General features: G+C 37.2%; 1 protein-coding gene across 9 annotated transcripts in view; it reads right to left on the reverse strand.

Moving 5' to 3' along the window:
• The window catches only part of LRRC28 (leucine rich repeat containing 28), a 120,931-nt gene that overhangs the window by 45,112 nt on the left and 56,678 nt on the right, over positions 1 to 19,141 (reverse strand). For 6 of the 9 annotated variants that reach the window (XR_013536591.1, XM_002749076.6, XM_078375990.1 and 3 more), the window contains one exon: positions 2,728 to 2,934. The exons of 2 other annotated variants lie outside the window; for them this stretch is intronic. Coding sequence is in view for 6 of the 7 variants with exons in the window: in XM_002749076.6 (XP_002749122.1) it covers positions 2,728 to 2,934 (207 nt within the window). In the remaining variant the exon portion in view is untranslated. Of the gene's footprint in view, positions 1 to 2,727; positions 2,935 to 6,347; positions 6,429 to 19,141 lie in introns of all 9 variants that reach the window. One more of the 9 variants, XM_078375991.1, reaches the window with a different exon arrangement.

A 19,141-nucleotide genomic window follows, 5' to 3' on the forward strand; every position in this document is an offset into this window, starting at 1 on the left:
CAAGAGAAAAATAAGTTAGGAGCACAACCTCCAAATTAAGGAACCAGAAGCTCCGCTGAAGTTGCAGGGACCAGGCCATGGCAGAAGAGGTACTAACACAAAGACAGACCTAGATAACACGTCTGTGGCCTAGGCTTTTATCAGATTTCTGTTGCTGCAGAAGCTACTGATGCTAGACCAGGTGGAAGTAATTGGGAGCACCTGGTTGGTGTACAGAGTAGGAAGGTGAGAGAAAGCACTAGCCTCTAGCAGGTAATCTTGCTAAGTGAATAGAGAGCTAGACTGAACAAGGCCAACGAGAGTGTCCACAGGAGTATCTTGAGCCCAAAATAGCAGAGCCAAACTTTGCCACTGGAGATGGCCACATAACAACTAACAGATGTTCAATATGGTTAAATCCTATTCCCAAATGAGGGCCCCTGTAGAGACACCATGTTTGCAATATGGAGAAAGCATGTCAATGTTGGAAGAACATGGGTTGAGAAGGAGACAAGTCTGAAACTCAATTCTGTCTCTTACTAGCTGTGATTCTGGCAGGTTACTTAACTTCTGTGAGCCTCGATTTTCTTATCTGTAAAATCAGGTTGCCAATAAGTTTTATAATAATAGATTCTGTCATAAGGTTTTCTGATAACTAAATTAGTGAGCATATGTACAGCAATTAAACAGAATACCTGGCCAAAGAGTCAGTGCCCAATAAGTGATAGCCATTATTATTCTTACAAATAGTCATAGTAGTACATATAATACTATTATTGCACATGGAAATCCTCCTTTTTACAAAGATCATCTATTACAACAACAACATTATGAATAGCAGTATAGGTAACCCCAGACTTAAAAAGCTAATCTGTTTCTGGGAACATCTGAAAGTCAAACCACAGTAAGATAAGGTTGTTTATGATGAAGCTTGCAGCTTTACTCTGAACTCTGGTACTGTGCCAGTAAGTTGCATTTTATGCCACACAAATCAAACCATCACATTCTTTCTCTCCCTCCCTCCCTCTCTCCTTGCCTTCCCACATGTATTGCCAGCACTGACTGCAACATCCTGGCAATCACTTGGTAAAGAGTTGGCACTGGTATACGTCGCATTTCCATCTCCATTAGGAAGTGGTAAATACAAGTTCAGGTAGTTACTACAAGGAGAGGGGGTGAATATGAGGAGGGTAAAAAAAATTTTTTAAAGACAGGGTCTTGCTATGTTGCCCAGGCTGGAGTACAGTGGCTATTCTCAGGCACAATCATAGCTAACTGTATCCTTAAACTCCTGGGCTCAAGTGATCCTTCCACCTCAGTCTCCTGAGTAGCTGGAACTACAAGTATGTACCACCATGCCTGGCCCAAGAGTAAAAAATTTTTTAAGTTAGATATGGTAATCTACAAGTTGTATCTTCTCATTTCAGAGACATCTGCATTTGTACAGTGCTTTGTAATTCTTATACATAAACTATCATATTTGACTTCAAAATAACTGTAAAGGAAGCAGGATAAATGTGATCTCTAGCTCACAGAAAAGAAAATTAATGAAGGTCAGAGAGGTTCTGGTGATTTACTCCAGGTCACATACTGTCACAGTATGGTGGAATCAGGCTATCACCTAGATCTCTGGATTTGTAATTTGGTGCTTACCCACCACAACTGGTCTATGACCTGTGGGGTTAGTGTAGCAGTTACTTTTATTTTTAAAAATCTATTTATATTTGATATTTTTCTCTCTCAAAAGAAGTTGTGATTTCTTAAAAATGTAGCTTGCTTTTGAAACAGCCTCATTTCATTTTGTTAATTTTATAAGTACAAAATTTAATTATATTTAATCTCCTTAAATTTGATTATTACTTGAATTGATTTTGATGTATCCAGTATTTTAAAGTTACCTAGAACACATTAAATTGAAAGTATTATGCGCATTGCATTACGTTGGAAAATGTTTCCTTTAGGGAATAGTAAATTACTCACTTTACTGCCCTCAGAGATAAACTGTTCACTATAAAAATGCACTTATGAGCAAAATCAGATGCTTATTGTGACAGTTTAAGGTTTGAAGGGGCCTCATATTTTAATTTTTTAAAATAGCACTTTTGTTTCTTACAAGTTAACAAAACTATGGAGTTATCTATAAAATAAATGTACTGTTTTATTAAAGGCCTATGTACTCTGACATATAGTATGTCAAAATGGGTCAGCTACAGAACTCTATAGTGGATAACAGGTTATTTCTTAGCCAAGCTGACATTTCTAGCTCAGCAGGCAGTTCAGCCTATTTTAAGGTCTTTAAAGTTTTGTAATCTGGTTATCTGGCAATACTAATTATTAGGATACCCAATATCAATTTTTTTGGAGAAGTCAACATCTAAACCAGTATGTTTGTACCAGTAGCTATCCTTTCATATTGTTCAATACCTTAGAGACAGACACACACGGGCGCGCGCATACACACACACTCTCTCTCTCTCTGTCTAATTCCTTTCTCAGAGGAAATCATCTCATATATTTTGTCCCTAAACACAGTTTTAGCACAGATTTCTTTTTTCTGACGTATAAAATCCCTGGCTGAAATAAATTCCGTTTGTTAACTAGGAATGAGGCTTTGTTCACTACAAAAACAAACTGAGAGGAGCAATTGTCAAGATAAACAGGAGGAGGGAAACTAATCGGTCCTAGTTAAAGAAACAAAAGCTTTCCATCTTATTCTTTGGCTGTTTTACTTTAAAGACTATCACTTACCAAGTGGCAAAAATGCAAGACGGTTTCCAGCCATGGAGAGCTCATTGAGGCTGGGCAGCTGGCAGAGATGGCGCGGCACATACCATAGACGATTTCGGTCCACGGTGAGGTACTGCAGAGAAAGGCACATGTGAAGCCTCTCGGGTAAAGTTAGCAAACGATTGGTAGAAATGTCTAGTGTCTGCAGCTCCTTCAAATCGCCAACCTCTACAACCAAAATCAAAATTAGGATAAATTGCATCCTTATGAACTGAAATAAACAAAATGAATCAGTACTATAACAATTTAACCAAATGAAATCAGTAGCTGCAACTATTTCCATTAACATGAATACTCAAGTACAGGATTGCTGGTGAAAATGCAAATAATACAACCTAGGTGGGTGTCTTTAAATTAGCCTGCCAGAATTTCTTCAGTGGAGAAAAGGCTGGCTGGCACAGAGGAAAAATGAGACACAAAATGGTGAATCTGAGTCAGAAGTCTGTCACTATGGCTTCTGCATCCTGAAGAGTCAAAATCGTTGCTAGGGTGAGAAGAGAACAATTACAGTCACTTTGAGGAACCTGGTTTTTGCCACTTGTGTGATTTCACCATCCATCTAAGTAGAAAATGGAGATTTTATGAATAATAGCCCTGAAGTAAGTGCAACTTAGATGGACGGTGTTCATAGGAAGTAAACAGATTTCTGAAGTAGAAATTCGAATCTTTTGGAAATTTTCACCATAGCAAAGATTATAACAATAAAATGAGATACAGTTAAAGAACATTTTTAGATACTGTTCAAGCATGTGGCTTCTTTTAAAAAACCTGAAGTATACATACCCTGTAAGGATTTAATTCCAAAATTAAATATTTCCATTTATTCCAAAATTCCCTCATCATTGATGTCTACAGTTGTCATCTGTTCCATGGTGAGTACAATTATGTCCTTTTCATATATCAAATCAGTAAGACTTGAGTGAAGATTAGGAAGTTCCTTATAAGGAACTTAGTCCTTCTCAGGGAAAATCCTTCCATTTTAGGGGAAGGACATTTACTCTTTCCCAGGACAGTACATTACACTGAAGACTCTACAGTTAGCACTGTGCAGGACAAGTCCACTTTTACATCACGTAGACTTAGATGTTGAAGACCACTGTGATGCCATCTCTTCCCCTTCTCTCATCCTGCCCCGTTCCTGAGCCAGTCCTCTTCGGTTAAGGTTGGCCATGCTCTACTACTTGACAGCACCACTCTATGCACATTCCAGTTTGTTCAAGACTTGGATTAGCATTAGCAATGTCTTCTCTACTGGATAAGAGTCTTCTGACGTCTTGGATGCTGAATTAAACAGATTAGCTTTTCTCATTGCTACAGACCAGGTGGTGGCAAACTATGGCTCACAGGCCAAATCTAACACATGGCCTGTTTTTGTTCTGCCTGCAAGCTGAAACTGGTTTTTTACATTTTTAAAGGATGGTAAACCATGATAAAAGCAAAGAACATGTGACAGAGACCATATGTGGCCTGCAACACCTAAAAATATTTACTATCTGGGCCGGGCATGATGGCTCACGCCTGTAATCCCAGCACTTTGGGAGCCCGAGGCAGGTGGATCACGAGGTCAAGAGATCGAGACCATCCTGGTCAACATGGTGAAACCCCGTCTCTACTAAAAATACAAAAAATTAGCTGGGCATGGTGGCGCGTGCCTCTAATCCCAGCTACTCAGGAGGCTGAGGCAGGAGAATTGCCTGAACCCAGGAGGCAGAGATTGCGGTGAGGTGAGATTGTGCCATTGCACTCCAGCCTGGGTAACAAGAGCGAAACTCCGTCTCCAAAAAAAAAAAAAAAAATTTTACTATCTGGCCATTTACAGAAAAGGTTTGCTGATCTTTGCTACAGACTTATTAAAGAAGCGTTTTAAATAATTATTTTACTTCATAAAAGTAATACAAGTACAAAATACCCTAACTTATTGTTACTTTTCTAATATTTACAAATTTGTGCTAGGAAGTTCATACATTACTGCTCAATTTCCTCAATACTAAACAAAACATACATCTGCAGCGGTGCAGGTGGGCAGGATTCAGTATACAGCCTGTGACTCTGAAGGGGAGTTTTCTACTCGAACTCAACTGGTGCACAGGGGAGTCAATTTCACACTTGGCTCCACCGGCACAATATTCTACCTTACTAAGCCTGTCTATCTCTTTCACAAAACAAAAATGCTTCTGATTTTGGGTGTGTGGGGATAAAACATGAGGAAGAATCATCATATTTTATGTCATAAGAAGAAATACAAAGAAAAAAGAAAAAGAACTAAATTTAAAAACCAAAAAATAACTATGTGGTTATTCCCAGACATACCACGAGCCGTGTCAAGACAGGGATGAGACAAGGCCTCTGCCATTGAGAAGCACATCGCACACAACGGACAAGGTGCAAAAGGAGCTCAGAGCAAGTTGCATGAAGGCTTGGAGAAATTCTTCCAAAATTTCCTGGAGATGGGAATTTGAATATGGCACAAAGAAAATGCATAAAGCATTCAGAGGGCATAGGGGTGGGGCTAAAACCATGAGGAAAGGCATGGAAGTGAAAAATACAGCTGTACAATACAGCTGTTGGCTCTCTGGGGACCAACAAATATACAGCTGTTGGCTCTCTGGGGACCAACAAATACCAAAGACACCAATGGTAGAAGAGCAGAAAATAAATCCAATACAGAGACAGAGCGTGGTGGAGACAGGAATGATAATAAATACTGGGGAGAGGAGCCTGGACTTACTATTTTGAGAATATGACATCTCCTGAAGATTCTTAAAGGATGAAAGGATGTTTTTTGGAAAGGTTAGACAGGCAAATATGAAGAAAGCAACAATATAGAAAGAGATCCTAGGCTGACAAAACAAGTAGACATTTAACTAGAACAAAGGCAGTGCATTAGAACTTGAAGGCAAATTCCGGGGGTACTTAACAAAAGCATGAGGTAGGCTTGATTGGATATGGAAAATAATAAGAAAAAGTCAAACACAGTTACAAGCTTCTAGACTATTACACTCCGAGAGTGCTGATGCCAATGCTAAAAATTTATTTTTATAGAAGAACAATTAAAATGTCATCAATACCTCTGAATTACGTTATTTACAAACAATCTACCTAAAGGTATTTGAGAAAAACCCATCAAAATTTACATGGAAGAAGTAAAATAATAAATAAAATAAAATAAATGATTTTGAACTATTTCAAAAATAATTAAATGTGCCATGTAAAAGCTTTTTTTTTTTTTTTTTTTGCAAAAATTACTAAGGCTTGCACTTGTTCTTCATTTTAAATTTGTTTTGCATTATTGTAAAACAACAATATGTAATTATGAATTTAACTTTTGATGAGAAATATTAAAGACTTAAGTTTCAATAAAGACCAAGTAGGATAAACACAGAGAGACCCATACCTATAAACATCATAATCAAACTATGAAAGACAAAGATCTTGAAAGCATCAATAGAAAAATGGCTCATCATGTTCAGAGGAAACAAGATAACTAAAAATCTGTAGTTAAAAAAAGTCAGCACAGTAATTGAAATCACACACTAAAAGTATTTATCTAACATGAGAAAAAAAACATATAAGATACGTACACTTTGGGAGGCCGAGGCGGGTGGATCACGAGGTCAAGAGATCAAGACTATCCTGGTCAACATGGTGAAACCCCGTCTCTACTAAAAATACAAAAAAAATTAGCTGGGTATGGTGGCGCGTGCCTGTAATCCCAGCTACTCGGGAGGCTGAGGCAGGAGAATTGCCTGAACCCAGGAGGCGGAGGTTGCGGTGAGCCGAGATTGCACCATTGCACTCCAGCCCGGGTAACAAGAGCGAAACTCCGTCTCAAAAAAAAAAAAGATACGTACACTACAAATGGCAAAATGGTTGATGCATTAATAAACACAATCATATCAATAATTACATTAGATGTGAACAGACTAAATAACCCAATCAAATGGGAAGAATGTCAACTGCATAAAAAACAATATGCTATCCATAAGAAATACACTTTAGATTCAAAAGCACAAATAGATTGAAAAGTAAAAGGATGGAAAAAAATACATATCATGCAAAAAGTAACATGAGAGAGCAGCTATATTCATATCAGAAAAAATAAGAAATACTGTAAGAGGCAAAGAGGATTATTTCATAATAGTAAAATGCATATTTTAGGAAGATAAGTTACCTATAAATTGTATACAGACATCTAACAAGAGAGCCCAACATTATATAAAGCAAAAAACTGACAGAACAGACATTTCAACATGATAGATGGTGATTTTAATACATGACTCACAACAAAAATAGAGCAACTACTAAACAGAAGATCAGCCTGAATACAGAAAACTTAAAACTACACAATCAACCAAATGGGCTTGGGCCATAATCCTAAAAGACACAATGCTGAAAACCTGAAAGATCCAAATCCAAAGAGTGTAAAATCTTGCATAAAAATCACAATCCTGAAAGATCAAAATCCCAAAAGTATAATTCTGGAAAGAAATAATTTTTTAAAATTATTTTTTAAAAAAGACACATTTTTAAAAGAGGGTTTATTTTAGAAACATTAAAAACCTAACAATATTTGATAGGTCACTTTACACAATAAAATAGACAATAATAGCATTTTTTTTTGCAAGCATAAACACTCATATATATTAATCATAGTTGCATGAGTATAACAGTACAAGCAGACATATTCATGTCTGCTTTCATAAGGACATATTTCATAAGGAAATTTCATGACATATTTCATAAGGAAATATGTCAAAAACCAAAATGCATAAATGCATACAAGGACATATTTCATAAGGAAATTTCATATGACATATTTCATAAGGAAATATGTCAAAAACCAAAATGCATAAATGCATACAACTATGGTTGACGACTGTGTGCAGTCAGCTTTCTAACTGTAGTCAGCTGCATGAAACACTGTGATGAACAACCTAAGTCTTCTGACGAGATCAATGAAAAACTGTGATGGGTCATCACCGAGTATACAGTTATCCATATCCAAAGAGCCAATCTCTTTGAACATCTCTTCATTTACTGAGGAAGGTTCAATCTTTTTCATACATGCACAGTGCTTATACTTATACCCAAAGTTAACATTGTGATAATGCACTTTTATGGACTCAAATTTATAAAAATGCACAAAACAAATCAGAACTCTCTAAATTTTTACACAATTTATACTTCCAGTGTTGGAAATGATTCGAAGATGAAATACTCAGCATAACAAACTGGCACTGTGTGAAGGGGAAGAAGTTGTACACCATTGAAAACTTTGGCAGGGGAAGAGTTCTTGTAATTTTTGCCTGCCTTTTCACTTCTACGATCTTCAAAACTCTCTCTCCACTTGTTTTAGAGGGTGGTTGTGGTCTACAAACTTTCTGAGTATATGCTGTCTATTTCAAAGTCTGGTTATTGCTTGACCGTTACAATTAAGTGATTTTCTGTTTTCATAGCATATATTTTAAAGTCTATCTTTTACCATTAAGTAGCCTCATACACTTAATTTTTCACAATGTTTTTGCAAGGGAACAATTTCACTGATCCCTTCCATTGTGTTACAGGGAAAATGGTAAGAAGGAATGATACTTGGCTTCCACAATACCAAATCTGTATTAGAGTTTTTCAAAGAGACAGAACCAATAAGAGATGTGTGTAGATATATGAGAAGGGATTTATTAGGGGAATCGGCTCATGTATGAGAAGTCCCGTGACAGCCTGTCTGCAAGCTGGAACCCTGGGATATCTACAGTGTTTCAGTCCCAGTCTGAAGGCCTCAGACCTAAGGATGCCAATGATGCAACTCAGTCTGAGATCAAAAGCCTCAGGACCAGGGGGCAGCTGGTGTAAATCCTGGAGCCCAAAGGATGGCAAGCCTGTAGTTTTAATGTTAAAGGTAGTAGGAGAAATGTCTGTCCCTTCTCTGAGAGAGAGACCAATTTGCCTTCAGTAATTGTTTTCTCTTGGCCTCTGGCTTACTAAATGCTGTCCACCAATACTGAGGGCAGATTTTCCCTATCTAGTCCACTCAGACTCATGTGCTAGTCTCCTCTGGAAACTCTCTCACAGACACATTCAAAATAATGCTTTACCAAGTCTCTAGGTATTTCTTAATTCAGTCAAGCCGATATCTAAAATTAAGTCCATGAGTCCACTCCTCGTCAAGCTGGCACTCAGATGCATCTCCTTAAACCATACTTAATTTCAAAATAAAGACAATAACAAGGTAATAGTTCCACCTAACATGTTTCAACTATCCTGGTACAACCAAAATGTACCAAAACTCCTTCCCTAGAATTTGGATTTCAACATTCAGGATTTGGATCGTTCACAATTGTGACTTTTGGAATTTTATATGTTAGGAGTTCTGCTTTTTAGGAAACTTGATTTTTTTTTTTTTTTTTTGAGAAGAGTCTCACTGTGTCGCCTAGGCTGGAGTGCAATGGCATAATCACAGCTCCCTGCAACCTCTGACTCCCGGGTTCAAGTGATTCTCTTGCCTCAGCCTCCCGAGTAGCTGGGATTACCGGCGACCACCACCACAGCTGGCTTTTTTTTTTTTTTTTTTGTATTTTTAGTAGAAATGGGGTTTTGCCATGTTGGCCAGGCTCGTCTCAAACTCCTGACCTCAGGTGATCTGCCTCCTTGGCCTCCCAAAGTGCTGGGATTACAGGTGTGAACCACTGTACCTGGCCAGGAAATTCGATTTTTCAAGACTTCAAGATTTGGGGTTCTAACATTCAGGATTATATCTTTCAGGATTATGATCAGCACTGCAACCAAATTGACCTAATTTGACATATAAGAAGAACACTACAGCAGAATATACATATTCTTTTCAAGTACAGATGGTATATTGTCCAGAACAGACCATATGCTGGACTCTTAAGTAAGTCTTACATTTAAAATAATTGAAATTATACAAAGTATGTTCTCTGACCAAAAGGAATTAAATTAGAAATCAACAACAGAAAGAAATCTGGGAAATTCCCAAATACTAGGAAATCAAACAACACCCTTCTAAATAACCCATAATAATAAATCAGAAGGAAACTAGGAAAATATTTTGCCAAATAGAAACAACCAACGCAGATATCAAAATTCATAGAATGGAGCCAACGAAATGATTAGTGGGAGATTTAAAGCTTCAAATGCCTATATTAGAATAAAAGTTCTCCACCTTTAGAAAGGAGAAAAAGAAGCAAAAACTAAAATCAAAATTAGCAGAAAAAAAATTATAGCAGATATCAATGAACTAGAAATCAGAAAAGCACCTGAAAAAAAATATCGATGAAAACCAAAGCTAGTTCTTTAAAAAGAACAAAATTGACAAATATTTAGCTAGACTAACCAAAGCAAATAAACACACACATAGAAAAAGAAAACTGACTTGAATTACCAAAACTGGAAACAAAGGATGAAATATCACTATTTACTGTACAGAAATTAAAAAGATTAAAAAGGACATACTAATATGAATACATTTATTTCAACCAATTAGTAATTTAGCTAAACATATTTTTTAAAAGACAAAAATTATCAAATTCAAGAAGTCATTAAAAATCTAAATAGATGTATCACAAGTTAACAAATTGAATTAGTGGCTGGGCACAGTGGCGCATGCCTGTAATCCGAGCACTTTGGGAGGCTTACACAGGTGGATCATTTGAGGTCAGGAGTTTGAGGCCTGCCTGGTCAACATAGTGAAATCCCATCTCTACTAAAAATATAAAAACTAGCTGGGCATGGTGGTGCACTCCCATAATACGAGCTACTTGGGAGGCTGAGGCAGGAGAATTGCTTCAGCCAAGGAGGTGGAGGTTGCAGTGAGCCCAGATCACACCACTGCACTCCAGCCTAGGCAACAGCAAGACTCCGTCTCAAAAAAAAAAAATTTTTTTTTTGAATTGAATTAGTAATTTTAAATCTTGAAATTCTCCCATAAGAAAAATGCCCAGGTCCAGATGGCTTTTCTATTCTATCAAATATTTCAATTCTATTATATACTTAAGGAAGAAATAATATCAACTGTTCACAAACTGTCTCAGAAAATTGGAGGAAAAACTTCCCAACTCATTCTATGAGCTAAAATGATACTAAAAACCATAAAATACTGATACTAAAACCATAGAAAACATCATAAATCTACAGACCAATATCCCTCATGAACATAAGTACAAAAATTCTTAACAAAATATTAGCAAACGAAAGCTAGCAACACTTAACATGATTATTTATCATGAACAAGTGGGGCTGATGCTAAAAATGTAAGGTTGGTTCAACACCTGAAAAATCAACTTAATACACATGGTCATAGAATAAGAACAAAAACCACATAATCATCTCAATAGATGCAGAAAAAGCATTTTAAAAAATCTAAAATCCACTCACAATCACTACTCTCAGCAAACTAAGAACAAAAGGTAACTCCTTCAGCCAACAAGGGGCTTCTACAAAACACCTCGAGCTCACAACATATAGTACATTAGGTTAATGGTGACAGGCTGAGTGCTTTCCCCCTTAAATCAGTAAGAAAGCAAGCAGGCTGTGTGTCTCCACTGCTACCCAACAATGTACTGGGGATTCTAGCAAAGGCCACAAGGCAAAAACTGAACAAACAAAAAGCAACAAGAACTGAAGAGAGGAAGTTAAACTTTATTTGCAGATGACATGATCCTGAGTAGAAAACACCAATTAAGCTATCCATAAAAACTATTAGAACTAATAAACAAGTTTTAAAGGGTTGCCAGATACAAGATCAATATTAGAAAATCAATTGTATTTCTATGTATCAGGAAAAAAAATTCCAAAATTAAATTAAGAAAATAATTCCACTCACATCACCACCAAAAAAATGATATACTTGGTAATAAACTGAACAAAAGTCGTATAAAACTTATATGCTGCAAACTACAAAATACTGCTGAGAGAAATTAAAGAAGATCTAAATAAATGGAAAGATATTTCGTGTTTATAGATTTCAAGACAACACTGGTGAGATGACATGCTCCCCAAACCGATGTGCAGATTCAACACAATCCCTATCAAAATCCCAGGAGGGTTTTTCTGGTAGAAATTGATAGGCTGATCTTAAATGTTGTATTTCAAATGCAAAGGACCTAGAATAGTCAAAACAATTTTGAAAAAGAACAATAAATGCCCTTCAGCAGGTGAATGGACAAATCCTGGTTATGTGCATACAGTGATACACTACTTAAAGGAATAAATTATGGATACAAATAACATGATTGAATCTCAAATCCATTATGTGAAGGAAGGAAGCTAGACTCAGATGGTATATACCAGTGGTCCCCAACCTTTTTGGCACCAGGGACTGGTTTCGTGGAAGACAATTTTTCCATGGACTGGTGGTGGTGGGGGAGGTTTCAGGATGAAAGTGTTCCACCTCAGATCATCAGGCATTAGCTGGATTCTCATAAGAAGCATGCAATCTAGATTCCTGGCATGCGCAGGTCACAAGAAGGTTTGAGCTCGTATGAGAATCTAACGCTGCCACTGACTGGAAAGGAGGTGGAGCTCAGGTGGTAATGCTCACTCACCAGCCTGCTGCTCATCTTCTGCTGTGGAGCCCCGTTCCTAATAGGCCATGGACTGCTACCAGTCCATAGCCTGGGTTGGGGACCCCCGGTATATATAATATGATACCATTTACATGATAGTCTGGGAATGGCAAAATTATAGATCTGTAACTGCACCAGACCTATCTAGTTCAACTTTTATGTAACAAAGTTGTGAGTTTTTTTCAATTGCCATGGGACCCCAGCTTGAAGGTCACCTAACAAGAACATGCCCAGATGAACCAAGCATGCAACAATGGGTGGAACCTAATGGTGCAGACTGAAGAACAGGAACTGAATTAAGTGTATATACCACATGGCAGGATCCAGTCACATCAAACCCTGCTGCATCACCTTACTGTAAATCCAATCAGATCACTCCTCATTATCCTCTGACTATAAAACCTGCCTCAACCACCAGCTTGGGAAGACAGATTTGAGCCCAATTCCTGTCTCCTTACTTTGTAGCCTTGCAATAAACTCTTTGCCCTACAAAAACCAGTGCTTTGATGTTTGGCTTTCTGTTGTGCATTGGCAAATGAACCCAGTGCAGTTTGGTGACAGAACATTGATTGCCAGGGCTTGGGTCGGGTAGACAAAGGATGGTATACTAGGGCACAGAAGCCTTGGGGCGTGCTGTAACTCATGTATCTTGATTGTGGTGGTGGTAGTTACATAACTGTACACCAAAAGGGTGAACTTTCCTGTATGCTAAGATAAAAAATAAAAATAGTCACTAAAAAATTATTTTCAAAAACAGAATTATTTCTAAATGCTACATGTAACGTATATATTAAAGCAGATAATTTTAAAAATCCACCTATTAGTTATCTGAACACTAAGAGAAGCAGAAAAGTTATTCTGGGTATAAATTCACATAATTTAATAAGTGTATTAGCTGTTTTGATTTCTAATAAAGTATTAGTTGTATTTTTCTGCAGTCTTTTAAAAAATATGGTTTCGTGTTTCTTTCTAATAAAAGTGTCTATAATTTTACCATTTAAAAATTTAACATGCTACCTGACTTCAAACTATACTATAAGGCTGCAGCAATCAAAACAGCATGGTACTGATACCAAAACAGATATATAGACCAATGGAACAGAACAGAGGCCTCGGAAGTAACGCCACACACCTACAACCATCTGATCTTGGACAAACCTGACAAAAACAAGCAATGGGGAAAGGATTCACTGTTTAATAAATGGTGCTGGGAAACTGGCTAACTATGAGCAGAAACCTGAAACTGGAGCTATTCCTTACACCTTATACAAAAATTAACTCCAGATGGATTAAAGGTTTAAACATAAGACCTAACACCATAAAAACCCTAGAAGAAAACATAGGCAAGACCATTCAGGTCACAGGCATAGGCAAGGACTTCATGACTAAATTACCAAAAGCAATGGCAACAAAAGCCAAAATAGACACATGAGATCTAATTAAACTTACGAGCTTCTGCACAGCAAAAGAAACAATCATTAGAGTGAACCAGCAACCAACAGAATGGGAAAAATTTTTGCAAGCTACCCATCTGACAAAGGACTAATATCCAGAATCTACAAAGAACTAAAACAAATTTACAAGAGAGCAAGCAAACAAACCCATCAAAAAGTGGGTGAAAGATATGAACAGGCACTTTGCAAAAGAAGACATTTATGCAGCCAAACATATGAAAAAATGCTCATAATCACTGGTCATTAGAGAAATGCAAATCAAAACCACATCAAGATACCATCTCACGCCAGTCAGAATGGCGATCATTAAAAAATCCGGAGACAACAGATGCTGGAGAGGATGTGGAGAAACAGGAACACTTTTGCACTGTTGGTGGGAGTGTAAATTAGCTCAACCATTGTGGAAGACGGTGTGGCGATTCCTCAAGGATCTAGAAATAGAAATTCCATTTGGCCCAGTAATCCCATTACTGGATATATACCTGAAGGATTATAAATAGTTCTATTATAAAGACATAGCACACATATGTTCACTGTGGCATTGTTTACAATAGCAAAGACTTGCAACCAACCCAAATGCCCATCAAGGATAGACTGGACAAAGAAAATGTGGCACATATACACCATGGAATCCTATGCAGCCATAAAAAAGGATGAGTTCATGTCCTTTGCAGGGACATGGATCAATCTGGAAACCATCGTTCTCAGCAAACTGACACAAGAACAGAAAACTAAATACCAAATGTTTTCACTCATAAGTGAATGTTGAACAGTGAGAACACATGGATACAGGGAGGGGAACATCACACACAGGGGTCTGTTGTGGGGTGGGGTGCCAGGGGAGCGATAGCAGAGGTGGAGAGGTTGGGAGAGATAACATTAGGAGAAATACCTAATGTGGCTGATGGGATGGAGGCAGCAAACCACCATGGCATGTGTATATCCATGTTACAATTCTGTAAGATGTGCACATGTACTGTAGAACTTAAAGTATAATTTTAAAAAAATTTAACATGATTGACATCTTCAAAGATACTTATTGCTGTGTCATGCTGAAATTAATGTTGTATTAATGACAGAGTTACAATGCATTCTCTTTGGAATCCTGGTAGAATTCTTCTCTTTTCGGCTGGTCTTCTAGTCATTACACCACCCCCAATCCTTTCTACCCTCCTCCCTGGGAGCAAAGGTGTCTGTACACCTCATTTCCTTAGTGTCTCTAACTTTACAATTGTTTGCATTGTTTACTTTTGGGCTAAATATACAATACGTTGAAACTTTCCAGCTACTTATAGAGTAACCTGAAAATGATTTTATTATTGCCACATAGTAATTACTTAGATTAAGCATAAAAATAACATCACGGTGTCAATTTCAAAAGAAAAACACAACAAGTCCCCTTTAAATCATAGTTCTGTGCTGATACAAAATGACCTAACCTAAAATTTAAATGGGAATGGAAGGAAGCCACCCACTCCACACCAAGTTAGTGACCACAGAGAGTCAGTAACAAGGCTTGCTATTTTTAAGCACTTGCTTTTTCTGGTATCACTAAAAATAGCTCAAAGTTGAGCTCCAGACTACACTAGGCTGAGAACATACAGTAACCCCCCCATCCACAGTTTAGCTTTCTGAGGTTTCAATTACTCGCAGTCAATTTGCAGTCTGAAAATATTAAATGGAAATTCCAAAAATTGACAATTCATAAGTTTTACAATTCATGCCATTTTGAGCAGCATGATGAAATCTCGTGACGTGAATCATCCCTTCATCCAGTGTATCCACACTGTCTACCCTCCTTGCCCATTAATCACTTAGTCATTTAGGTTAACAGATCAAGAAAACATAGTGTTTATAAGGTTCATTACTATTTGAGGTTTTAGGCACCCACTGGGGTCTTGGAACATATCCCCACAGACAAAAGGGAACTGCTGCACAAATACAGACAAAATTTCAATGCCAAATTTCATTCAGTGTACAGTAAGTCTTCCTTTTTATAACGATTTTCTTTCTCTTGACTGAGCTATGGAATGTACATACTCTGGTATGTACAAATAGGTTCAAAACATAATCCTGTTACTTATTGGCTATGCAATGACAGGCTATTTACTCAACTATTTAGATCATCAATTCCCTGTTAAAAAAAAGAGGAACACCTAACTCAGGAGGTTAATAGTGATTGAAATATCCCATACAATAATACATAACAGAAAAGTCAGTATTTGTTTCTGATTTTCAGTTCATCATACTACAAAATATTCTAAATGTAAAATCAATATAAATACTTCTGTAATCGATGTAGTCATTATGAAAATAACTGCAAATGCAAATATGTTTAACTCTAATATGGAGAAAACGGTTCTTTATTGGGAGATAGATGACTTTCAGAAACTGGGAAGCACTACCTTCCTTGGACAAATAAAAAAATTAAAAGCAATTCAGATTCACTTGAAATAGCAGTCTATTTTTAAGGCTAAGAACAGCATTAGGATGTCACATACCCTTAAGTTAAATGCTATTATCAAACAATGTAACCTGTTGGACATTCCTTGTGACAACTCGGATCAAACCCTAGATATACTCTAAAATCATTTTTTAAAAAGCAGAATTCATATCTTCTTAAGAAGAAGTTTAACCTGATCTCTGATACAAGAATTAAGTCCTTTAACACTGAATTATTGTACTTGTATTTTTAAATCCAGACTGGTCACTGCAAATGAGCAGCCTATCTAGAAAGAACCTGGTCTCTACATGTGGGCTGAATCATGCTCACAGACCAGGGAGCCAAAATCAGATTGTGGTAAATTATGCTTAATAATACAAATAAACTTTGATACTTCTGTTCTGAGATATTTCTGAGTGTACATTTTTTTAAAGGTAGGAGAGAGAATCTACAAAAGCAGTAAAAAAAAATACTGGCAGTCATCATGGACCAGAAATTGTGGGAAATTACTAGATAATAGAAAAGAACATAAATGAAATACAATACATAAATACCACAGAAAAAGAGCAGCATCACAAAGTGGTCAAAGCCTCCGGTAGCCACCGTCCACCCAAGCTAACTCTGTAGCTTGCTTCTTTTTACAAAGTTGAATAGTAACTTAGCTGTTTATTTGGCTCTTGCTTGCTTTGCCCCAGGACACAACCTTTTTAAAGGGCAGGGATTGTCTTGCCCAGCTTTGCAAAAACATGCCTTAGCTCTGTGTCTGGAACACAGGAGGCACCATTATCTCTTTGCTGAAAGAATAAACTAGAATGTGATTAAAATACTGTAAAATGGTATCTGGACCTTAATAGGGGTCTGAAGGTAACTTTCCAGGTAAGAAAAGTTTACCTTGTAAAACCTTTTGATCTTTTTTGTATTTAAAAAAGCAAAGAATACAGCCTTATTTTATTGATATTTTATGAATGAGGTAATGACCAAATCTAAGACAACTGTAACCTATATACTCTACAGAAAAGAGAGAAATAGAGAACAAAGGTAGGTGTGCCCCACAAGAGGCCACACTCCAAAATACATACGGAATCTCGTTCGTCTCTCCACCTCCACTGTTGACACCAAGCTCACCCTATTACCATCTCTTGAGTGAACTCATCCAACGAGTCTTCCCTGGTCTTCTTGCTTTTATTCTCACCCCCTTCCATCTGTTCTCTTCACAGAAGCCAAGTGATACTAACATGTAAGTCAGATCATGGTCCTTCTCTGCCCCAAACTCTGCCATGGCTTTCCACTGCACGTCAATAAAATCTCTAACACCATCTTACTAGTAACATGGTCTCCAGATCAGCCCTGGCCCACCTCTCTCCCCTACCTCACTATAATCTAATTACCTTGTCCTCTGTCTGGCCCAATAAAAAGTCAGGTTGTTTCTTCCCTCAGAGCCTTTGAATCTGTTATGACTGGGTCAGGAATGCTCTTTCCCAACTCTTCAAACTATAGGCTCTTTCTTGTCTTTCAGAATGTCACTATCACATGTCCACAAAGGCCTTCCCTGACTTTAAGCAGATTCTCTATTTTTCAACTTTAGCATCCTATTTATTCCCTTCCCTGCATTTACTTATTTAATTACTTATTCATTTATTTACATATCAAATAACAGCGTGTTACCTTCCACTAGAAAATAAATTTCAAAACAACAGGACTTTAACTTGATTTGCTGCTATATTCCCTATATTCCTAGCACCTAGCAGAGTCTAGCACATGGTAGGTACACAGTAAATACTTTTTGACTTACTTAATGTATTCCTTAAACTGCCTCACTTGTTCAGTGACCGCAGACCAGACTTGCAGCTGCATACAAACCTCACACTTACGATTCAGATTTGTTGCTTAGCAAAATTACAACAGTTGTGGACTTTTGAGGAAACTCACAAATCCTTGGGGGGAAAAAAGTGAAATCCAAGACTGTCAGAGGTTTGCTGCACATTTAACATAATTTAAGTTTTCCTTAATGTCTTATAATTATCTCTGTGAATGCAAGTGATGGGAGTATTCTATGAGACATTACTGACAGAAGACCAGCTGCCCACAGCTAAACAGCCCCAGTCTGTTATGCATTTTCAAATCTGCATGTGTGATTTGCTATGTAGCTGACACAGTTTTACAGAAATAAATATAATGTGCATAACTTAGAGCTGACTATAAAATAACAACTAAATTTTCAGCAGGCATGTCAGAAGTCATGGAAGCAAATGAATACTGCCCTTCAAGATCCTAAGTCAGCAAAATCAATCCGATGGTGTGTGTTCATTAATATTTTTGAAATTTCTGTTTTGAAATTCCCTTAAGATCTTGATATAAATTTTTTTCATGGATTCTAGGGATCAAATCCATCCCCAAAACAATAAGGATATGACACCACCGATGATACTGAGAAGAACATGCCTGAAACTCTGAAGGCAAGTCCAAAAGAAAACATGTTTTTAATGTTTAAACAACACTGGCATCCCTCTGAACATATTCAACAACAGCGCAGAGGCATGCTTATAACAATGATGTTCTTTTGTTTTTGGAATTATTTAGAAACTTGATTAGATCTTATTTAAACTTAAAATCACAAAGTCTTGTTGGAATAAATGCATCTAACAAGATTAATCTGAAGGAATTAACAATGATCTGACTTTATAAATTTGGAATCTCGGTATATTTGTTTAACTATTACTCCATTTTCACATTTGGGAAGGTACAACCAGATCCACCCAGTTTGGCAAAATCATATCTATGCCTTACCTGGTCTCTTTAATGAGGCAGAAATGGTTTGATTTGGGTTCACATCATGATCCATTAAGTCTGAGGGAGTGACTGCTTGCAGGCTTGCAGGGCTCAAACAGCACCAGCAG

The sequence above is a fragment of the Callithrix jacchus genome, chromosome 6, assembly GCF_049354715.1.
Source record: "Callithrix jacchus isolate 240 chromosome 6, calJac240_pri, whole genome shotgun sequence".
NCBI classification, from domain to species: Eukaryota; Metazoa; Chordata; class Mammalia; order Primates; family Cebidae; genus Callithrix; species Callithrix jacchus.